The following is a 10340-nucleotide window of genomic DNA, read 5'->3' as shown; positions in this document are numbered from 1 at the left end:
AGGGTTAGATTCTGCAAAGACCTGGGTGGAAATGAGGGCATTCCTTAGAGGGAGGACCTAAGGCAAAGGTCCTGAAGCGTGGCCATGACTGGAGTTATGGGAAGACAGCAAGGAAACTGGTGAGGATGAAGTTGGGCACAAGATTGTGAAGGTGAGAAGGTTGGAAAGATGATGCAATAGAGAAAGGAGGCACTTCTTACTTGTCCTGCTGCTAGAAATTTGAATAACAGGAATAGCACTGCATAATGACTTTATCCCTTTGGGGAAGGGAATAAAATGGTTCTACTTGTGTGTGTGTGTGTGTGTGTGTGTGTGTGTGTGTGTGTGTGTGTATGAATTACCAATTTATAAAAGCATTCAGTAGATGGGAGGAAGGACAGGGGGATCTGGGTGGGTGGAAAAGGGGAGGGAGAGAAGTGATATTGGGGACTAAGTGGAGTGAATTATATCCCATGAATGTTTAGTTATATCAAAACGAATCCCACTATTATATATAGCTATAATGTACAGAAAAAAAACATAAAAATGCTATGAATGTGACAAAAGAAAATATGACTAATAAAACAAATAAACAACAACAACAACAAAAATAGGAAGTGCTGATGTTTTCACAGCCTTTCTGGAAAGAAAAATGTACATCAATACTAGGTTTCAGTGTACCTTATAAATAGTCTGATAAAGTGTCATATGTGAATACGTTAAAATGCTTTTAGTTTTCTTCCATTTTTCTGGTAATCTTGCAGTTTTATCCCTTTAAGCATTAAAATATGAGGGTTTTGGTTATATAAAATGACAAAATCAAACAAATATTTGTTTACCTGAGAAGCTAGCTTTATATATCATTTGTAAAAATGTGCAAAGAAGAACATTCTTCATTCAATAGCATATCTTTTTCCCCTCAAAATAGGGCTCTTAGAATAATAGAGAAATAAATAAAAATATTAGATATAATTTTATTTTAACACCATATTAAAGGTTAAATGATTTTTAAACACTATTAGTCTGGGTTCTACAGACAAACAGAATCAACAGGACATGTATAGACAAGTGAGATTTTTATGATGGGTCTGGGCTCACGTGACGAAAAAGCTAAGAAACCCGTGCTGTGCCCTCTGCCAACTGGAGAACCAGGGATACTGCTGGTGCAGTTCATTTTGAGTTGAGACTTGAGAAGCAAAGATGTGATGAGTGTGTTTTAGAGACTGAAGACCTGAGAGGCTGTAGCTCTGAAATCCAAGAGTGAGAGAAATGGATGTTTCAGTTGGAGAAGGAGAAGAAGGGATGAGGAAGAAGGAAGAGAAGGAGGAAGAGAAGGAGCCCGGGGGAAGAGGAAGAGGATGAGGAAGAAGGAGGAGGAGAAGGAGAAGGAGAACAGGAAGAAGAGGGAGGAGGAAGAGGAGGAGGAGGAGAGGAAAAGAAAGGATAATTTGCCTATTGTACACTATTTTGTTCTACTGTGAGCTCTCCATGGATTGGATCAGACCAAAACACATGGGTAAGGAAAGACCATTGCTAAGACTACTGATTCAAAAACTAGGGACAAATCTCCTCACAGACACACTCTGAAAAATGTTTTACTTGTTGTCTTATTATCCCTTAATATAGTCCAATGGACAGACCCCCACCCCACCCCCCAAAAATTGCCACGAGCAGCCACATCAAAATCAATTCTGGCAAATCTGCCACACCAATGCAAGTGTATGTTGTCCTCACAGGGCTGCCAATTCCACTTCTTCTCATGGGCCTCTGTGTTCACTTGGTTTACAAACCCATGGACATGTGGAAGAAAACTATTGCATGGAAAACGAATATATACATCAATATCTTTAATCGGTGATTTAATAAGCAGGCCCCAAGATATCACAGATATTGTTATCTAGGTGTTATTTTTATGGACATTAAATTTTTTCTCAGATGAAAAATTTTTTCAAAGGTAAAGGTATTACTTTAAGAAGTTGAATTCAGTGTGAGTTTAAAATATGATTTGTTACAAATGGATAAGAAATCACAGGGGTGAGGACACATATTGTGAATCTCAAAGAGTTAAAATCAAGTTGGTAAAGATTATTTTGCCTTCAAAAAAATCTTTGAGAATGCACTCTTGACCTCCTTGTTCCTGAGGCTGTAGACCATGGGGTTCAGCATGGGGATGACCATGGTGTAGAACACAGAGGCAACTTTGTCTGTGTCCATGGAGTGACTGGAGCTGGGCTGTAAGTACATGAAGATAACAGCTCCATAGAAAATGGAGACTGCAGTGAAATGAGAAGCACAGGTGGATACAGCTTTTCGATACCCTGCAGCTGAGTGCATTTTTAGGATAGTAATAAAGATAAATAGATAGGATACGAAGATAAGTAGGAGAGCAAAAAAGATATTGAAGCTGGCTACATAAATAAGAACCAGCTCATGGAGATGTCTATCAGAGCAAGACACAGCCACGATGGCTGGAATATCACAGAAGAAATGATGGACCACACTGGACTTACAGAAGGTGAGACTGAACGTGTTCCCAGTGTAGATGGAGGCATTCAGGAAACCACAGACATAGCAGCCTATGATCAGACTTGCACACACACTTGTGGTCATGGTGGTGGTGTAGTGCAGGGGCTTGCACACTGCTGCATAGCGGTCATAGGCCATTGAGGCCAGGAGGTAATTTTCTACATTGGCACATAATGCAAAACAGAACATCTGAGCAGCACAGGCATTGTAGGAGATGACCTTGTCTCCTAGGAGCCCGGCCATGACCTTGGGAGTGACAGCTGAAGAGTAGCAAAAGTCCACCAGAGACAGGTTGCCCGGGAAAAAGTACATGGGAGTGTGGAGACGGGAGTCCAGGTGGGTCAGCAGGATCATCCCCAGGTTCCCAGCCAGAGTGATGGTGTAGATGAGGAAGAAGGTCACAAAGAGGGGAAGTTGCAGACCTGGGTCATTGGTCAGTCCCAGCAGGATGAACTCTGTCACTTCTGTCCTGTTCTCCATCGGTTACCTGAGAATCACTAGATGCTCGGTAGCAATGAGGACAAAGGAAGAGAATGGCAAAGGCATTGAACTTTAATTGGGGCAGATAAGTACAAGATATATTCTTGCATTATCCCAATAACTTGTTCTTTTAGGACTCCTTGAAAAACACATTTCTGCTTTAATTATACAGTGAGTACAAGCTGTTGGATCTGAGAAATCTTAATAGGTCATCTACTAAATTTAATCATCATGTATAATTCTTAGAGGCACTTTAATATTTTGAAGAAAATGGCTTGTGTGGGTGAATCCGTTTATCACTCCTCGGCTCAGTAACAGCTGACACAACCATGTTTCTCATCTGCCAACAACTGCTGTAGACACTTTTAGATTTTCATCTTTTTTTCCTCTCAACAGTCTTATGGGTTTAATTGGTGTTCCATTCACTTAAATTATGAAACACAAGAGGTAGAACCCTTAATACGTATTCACACAGTGTTATTTGTCAATCACTTGCTCTGGACCCAGGTGAATTTCTAACCCAAGCTGAGTGATTCCTAAATCTCATAGTCTAAAATGAACATAAAAGAGATTAAACTTAATTGAAATTACAATTACTCCTCCTCTCATCTACTGTGTTTCAATCTCAGTGTTTGATATTTCATAAGTGAAATAAATAAAGATTGAGTGATTGGATGTAAATTTCATCTCATTCATACTATATTTGCCTTCATTGGAGTCCTCAATGAATTAACAAGATCTAAATTGCATTGTGACCTTTTCCTAACTCTCTCGTGCTTATGATTCTCAGCATATCTGCATATGTTGACTATGAGGACTATGATGTGGCAATAAGCATAAACTATGATTAGGCTGAGGAAGAATTTAACTATTTCTGATTTTGTTGTTGCTGTTCCTGGGGATTTAACCCAGGGGCACGTTGCCACTGATCTATTTTCCAGCTCCTTTTTAAATTTTTTAAAAATTTTGAGATAGTGTGTCAATAATTTGCTGAAAGCCTCCCTAAGTTTCAGAGGCTGGCCTTGATCTTGAGATGCTCCTGCCTCAACCTCCCGATTTCCTGGGATTTCAGGTGTAGACCACTGTACCTGGCAGGGTTTACCTCTTGAGTTACCATAGTAAGTCTATGTGCAGTAGATGTGGTGGGATAACTGGTGGGTGGGAGCATGTTCAGCCTGCAGAAGCAGTTCTGAGAGGAGGTGTATCTGATACAGCAGACACAGAGCTGAGGTTCCTGGGAGAGACACATATCAGACCTACTGTTTACCACCAGGGTATCATTGTCCCTAACCTAACTCTCCTGAACATCATGTTTCCATTTGCAAAATGAAGACAGTGTTAAGACCTATTTTTAGGTATTAGGAAAGATACTGTGTAAAGGACAATGGATGTTATGTGTGTCTGGCAAGCAGAGCCTGGTGAGTGTTGGTTATATTATCATTAGAATGCAATTATGGTCTTTATTGGTTTTTTTATTCATTTATTTTGGCATAGTCAGAGGCAGAAGTTTATTTAGAAAGATAGATACACATTCAAGGGAGAATGCAGGCTGCAGCCCTGACTTGGGCTTGGGGTCCAATATTTATAGAAGGGCTGGGTCAGTGGCTGGATTGGAAGTGCATTTATGGTGGAGCTGCAATTTCCCACCAGTTTTTCTGCACTTGTGTATTCCCCTCATTTTACAAGGGCAAGGACCAAGAGTGTGAGCCAAGGTTTGCAACTGTGTTTTCTGCACATCAGTGGCTTGATTCTGCATTTCAATGGCTTGTTTCTGTATTTTCTCTCCTTTTCCTAGATCCCCATCTCATCCCCCCACCCCAGACTTTGGTCCCTTAATCTTAAGGGCTGGTGAGGGGTAAAGAGGATCATGGTTTTTAATCGTGGTTTGATCAGGTTGGATGCTGACTGTCAGGGCCTCTGTACTGGGTGAGTAGAAGTCTCCAAGCTTCTCTTCTAGCCTTTTTCCTGCACAAGGGCCTGTGAGATCTTTTGTGCTCTCCTGTGTTTCTCAGGCTGTTCTTACTTTAAGCACAAGATTACTGCTCCAAAAGTTCCATGTGAGCGACTTAAAGAAAAAAAATTCCCTATAAACTAATAATTTAGATGTGGTAAAAAGTTCATTCTACTTAAAAAATTATTCTTTCTGTCATTACTGTGACCAGGTGGCCAAATCACAGAGAGCAAGTGTTGAAAATTACCTATTTAAGGGCTGTCTTTAGCTCACAGATCTCTTTTGGTGGCAAGTCTACATCTTAAAACACATTATTTGAATATTTTCTTGTGTTGGTAACAGTATTTAAATATTCTTTAATTGAAACGAATTTTGGGGAAGCATATCTGTCCAATACTACTATTCCCTACTTATTTTTACTAAGACTTTGGTTATTTTCACTTTATGAAGACATGAGGTTGGTCTAACTTAACATCTATGACAACTTTTAGCATGTACCATCTTCCAAAATCAATAAGGGTTTCACATAGTAGTGTGTGTGTGTGTGTGTGCGTGTGTGTGTGTGTGTGTGTAGGCTCTCTCACTTCTGTGTGTATGTAGGCCTATGCCAGGTAGGGTTACTCAAATGATCTATCTCATCCCCTGGATCTCCCTTTTATCAAAATACAAGATTGAAAGCTCTCCTCAATCTAATAACAAGTGCTTACTTTTATTCATGCCATTCTTAATGACTGCCGATATGCTAGTAAAAGTCAGCCTGAGATTATGTGGGAAAGTTTAATATGCAGGTCGGAGTTTATTAGTTTGTTGAGGAACCTTTTCTAGTTTAAAGAAGTATGATTTCACTTTTCCTGATTTTTGTTTTTGTTTGTTTGTTGACCTCAAATGAGAAGTAAATATATAGTGAACAAGACAAAAATCACCAGCTAATCAATAAGAACATTATGTGTCTCATTTTGTGTGCAGATTTTTGGAGAAATAAGTACAATGTGTCATTAGTATTACAAAATCACCTATGATGGAAGCTTTGACATTATACCCCCTATTCACCACGGTTTCTCAGAGAAATGTTAAAGATTTCTCATTCTCTTTTTAAGTAACTCTAGGTAAGCATAGCTGCTCCACTACTGTTGCATGCATTACACTTCTCACTGATGATGCTTTTGGAATGCAGAAGCTTACCAGTTTGCTGCATGAGAAAAAAGTCGATCCAGAAGAGTCAGTGTGGAGGCATCAAATCAGCCAGAGTATAGCATAAGTTCCAGAACAGCAATTCTCATTCAGGTAGTGGTCCAAAGTTTCCTCATTCTCTAAGAGAGGGAAAATGGGAGGAGAGAACCTTAACATAGATCAAGTTCCAAATCCTCCCTGCAGTCTTTCTGTTTCCTGGAAGAGTCACCTTTTTCTTCCTTATTTATAAAATAAACATGACAAGATCACTCGTCTCTCCTAAAGTCCCCACATCAATTCTGTATATAACCAATAAAGAAGGTCTGTAGAACATCTGGCGAAGAGGTTACCATTTGAAAGTCCGTCTATATGATTTCTTTTTTTGGTGCTTTCCCTGACCAGGTTGAAGACTCACAGTAAATCCTCAGGCGAGAAGAAGGCTCTCTGCACTAACAATGCTTGGCATTTAGGTGGGTAAGCAAGGACCAATGGAGCATTGCATGGAGTGAGCTCCTTCTAAAACACCGTGATTCTGAGTCACACAGGGATTACAGAGAGTGATACCTGGATGCCAGGAGAGAATTATAGAGACTTGGAGATCTCTGGAGATTTTCCCCATGAGACCATCTACAACTCCTTATCCTTCTTTGGTAGGGAAGAAGCAAATAAACTGTCTGGAGGGATCAAGCTGATTATTATATTTTTAAAAGTAAAAATTTTAACTGATAAATGAAAAACAAAAATTGTCCAAAAAATAAGATATTAAGAGATGTTTGTATAAATGAATGCATTGCACAATGTTTTAGAATATACACCTATCTCCTAAAGCATTTGCATTTCTTTCTTAATTAGTATATATTAATTATACTGAATAGCTGGTATCCTGGTGGCATATTCGTACATGCATACAACACATCATTATCCAAAGTACATGCATGAAGACATGAATTGGTATGAATGTACTTTGTATACAACCAGAGATATGAAAAAATTGTGCTCTAAATGTGTAATAAGAATTGTAATGCATTCCATTGTCATATATAAATTTTTAAAAATTAATAAAAAATTGATCATGCATTGGGTTTTAAGAATACTTTTATTGATGAATCATAATTATATACGATAGTGGGCTTAATTGTGATATAGTTTCACTTACACATAGTGTAACCTGTTGCATTTCATTCTCCCAACTTCTCTTTCTCTCTTCTCTCCCTCTAACTAGTCCCCACTCTCTACTGTACTATTCTTCCTTCTATTTTCATGAGATACTTTTTTTCCCCGAAATGTACTCTAGCTTTCAAATATGAAACAAAACACATGATCCTTGACTTTCAGAGTCTGACTTATTTCACTTAACATGATCATGTTCTCTGATTTCACCATCTGCCTACAAATGGTATGATTTTGTTCCTTTTTATGATTGAGTAAAACTCCATTTGGTATATATACCTAATTTTTATACATTTACCCATTCACACACACACACACACACACACACATACACACACACACACACATATCATTATAAGTCTTTCCACTTTAGTTCTTTTGGATAAATACCAAGAAGTACTATAACTGGGTCATATGATGGATTCCATTCCTAGTCTTTTGAGCATGCTTCATAATTATTTCTATAGTGTTGTTCTAATTTAATCTCCCACCAGAGTGTATTCACTAGCATGTTAGAATTTTCCACCTTCATAAATACATTAAGTCAATTCCTCATAATACAGTTAAAACAATATATAGATGTATTCCCCCCCCCTCTCTCTCTCTCTCTCTCTCTCTCTCAATTCTTATTGTGTTGCGACTCTACCCAAACCAAATGTTATAGAGTTTTGTTCTGGTGGAATAGAACCTTAAAGATTAAATTTCTGATTTGATTCTGGAGTTTCTAGAATTAGTTCTCTAAACTTATTAAATCCTAAATCACTAATGACTACTTTAAGTAATAAGGAGGGGAGGACAGTTTAGCCCATGTTACCATCTGGGAACATATAAACACAAAATATCACCATTGGATCTTCCTAATAATTCACTAAAAATAAAGATTGGGGTTTTTGTTCAAATGTTGTGTCTCCCTTAAATTCATCTGTTGGGACATAACATACAATATGATCACATTAAGACATGAAGTGGTTAAGTCTCAGTTAGGAGGTGATTTGCCTCGGTCCCCATTATTTGAATTAGTGTCCTCGTGTAATGGTTAAAGGGAACTAACTGGTCACCTTTTGCCTTTCTGCCTTCCACCATATGACAACACAGCACCCTCCTGTTCTTTCACGCATGCTCATGTTCTTTTGCTCCCTCAACACCTTATGAGGTTGTAGCAATAGGCCTTCATCAGTCACCAGATCTCCTGGCACCTTGACATGGGACTGTCCACAAGTCCAAAATGTAAGGGGATAATTTGGGGTCCTTAGAATTAACTGCTTCTAAGGTATTTTATTATAGAGACAAAGTTGGATGAAGACACTATTTAGTTCTTGCTTTTGGATCGTTTTGTCACTCTAATGAGTGTGATCAAATTGGCTAGTTACTGGAGAAAGTAGAGGAAAACTGGATGCATTCAGGGATTTGAATGACCATCTTAAACTCTGAATAAATGACCTGAAATCTTCTACATCTGTCCTGAAACACTTTTCTGCTGTATTATAGAACTGAGACAACTGAAACCAAACCAACCCTGTGAGAAGTTGACTTAAATTGCCAACACACACCCCTTACCTGGTAGTGTGTTTACTAAAAAAAAAAAAAAAAATGAAAGCACTGATTTGGAAGGTATAGAATCCTGAAAGCTGGAATAGATAAGCAGGAAAAGCCTGATGAAGCTAGAGACATTGATTCCCTATATTATGTTGAGTCTTATTTACCAGGATAACTCTTCATTTTACCACAAGTAGAATCAACCTGCCCATTTACATCTGAGATTATTCTCATGTTGCCCAAGAAAGTTTAATGGAAGTCTATATAGACCAAGAAAAGGTGGTTATGCTATTGTAGCTGATGCAGCAGTCCTGAAAAAGAAGTCTGATTGTCTTCAGGACCCCTTCCCATTGCTCTTTGCTTTAGCTCTCTAGCTAGTTTCAGGTCCCAAAAGTTCCTTACGCAGTATGTTATAGATAAGGAGGAGGTGTGCTGATCTACAAAACAACGACTTGAGTTTTCTAATTTATGTAGAAATAAGTCTTGGGCTTAGGTATGGCCACAGATATTAATAGTATGGCTGTGTGAAAGAAAGAAAAATCTGAATTAGGCCCAAATTGCTACTATAGGTAAAAAAAAAAGATAAATTCTGCATTAAATGTTGTGTGTCAAAGAGTTACAAGGATTCCTAAATTTCTTTATATTTGGATGAAACAACAAAAGGTGGTCTTCATCTTATGAAGTAGAAATCCATGACACCTTTTGGTTTATTTTAGAAGAAGGGATTCCAAGCCTTAGGTAAACTGCAGTGTCAGAATGGGTTTGTTATTGTAAACGTGCTTAGCCACTTGTGGGTTGATAAAGAAAACACACCTTATACCACAGCAATGAGAAGAAATGATTTTGTAAGGGGAAATCGAAGCATCTTTTTTAGAGCTCTATGATTACACATCCCTCTAGGCCAGACCTTAAATTCAGAAGTGAGGCCTCTTAATTGGAAAATATTAAAACATGGGAATGATTGAATCCCAATGTGGCAGGGGCCAACTGCCAACAGCAAGATGTGTGTGATTAACATAATGAATAGCAGATTCAAAGTAGCAGCAGGAATAGTGGGATGTGTGTAATCCTAAAGCATTGCTTTTCCAAAAAGTTAACCAGAAATTAGCTCTATTAAATTCTTTTTGTAAAAAAATATTTTGTAGTTGTCAATGGATCTTTTATTTAATTTATTTATATGTGGTGCTGAGGAACAAACCCAAGGCCTCACACATGCCAGACAAGCTCTCTACCCCTGAGCCAAAACTCTAGCCCCTTAAATTCTTATTCGATATATATGTAAGAACAGATTCTAAGTCAAGTGATTAAAATCTACCTGATTCATAAGAACAGTCAAAATCTGTCAGTCAATTCCCAGACTTAAGTAAATTTAAAGATCAAAACATGCTCTCAAATTTTTAAATGTTGGTGCAGTATAATAGACATGTTAATGGTATTTATTGTAATTTTTTTATTAGGTGCACATAACATACTTTCATCCATTTTATTCCCCAGTACTTCCTCTTTCTCTCTTTCCTTCTTCCCTCAG

General features: G+C 38.2%; 1 protein-coding gene across 1 annotated transcript; it reads right to left on the bottom strand.

The window, feature by feature from the left end:
* Window positions 1-2064: 2064 nt before the first annotated feature.
* LOC113195137 (olfactory receptor 5B3-like) lies at window positions 2065-2985 on the bottom strand. The gene has a single exon (XM_026406553.2). It carries the CDS (start codon window positions 2983-2985, stop codon window positions 2065-2067), a length of 921 nt encoding a protein of 306 aa, XP_026262338.2.
* Window positions 2986-10340: the final 7355 nt, after the last annotated feature.

Source organism: Urocitellus parryii, chromosome 4 (genome assembly GCF_045843805.1).
Source record: "Urocitellus parryii isolate mUroPar1 chromosome 4, mUroPar1.hap1, whole genome shotgun sequence".
NCBI classification, from domain to species: domain Eukaryota; kingdom Metazoa; phylum Chordata; class Mammalia; order Rodentia; family Sciuridae; genus Urocitellus; species Urocitellus parryii.
Note: the sequence above shows the minus strand (reverse complement) of the source record. Positions and strands in the feature narration are given on the sequence as shown.

Bases quoted from the DNA above. Each gene is read 5' to 3' on its own strand.
- LOC113195137 (XM_026406553.2), bottom strand. From the start codon at position 2,985: ATGGAGAACAGGACAGAAGTGACAGAGTTCATCCTGCTGGGACTGACC.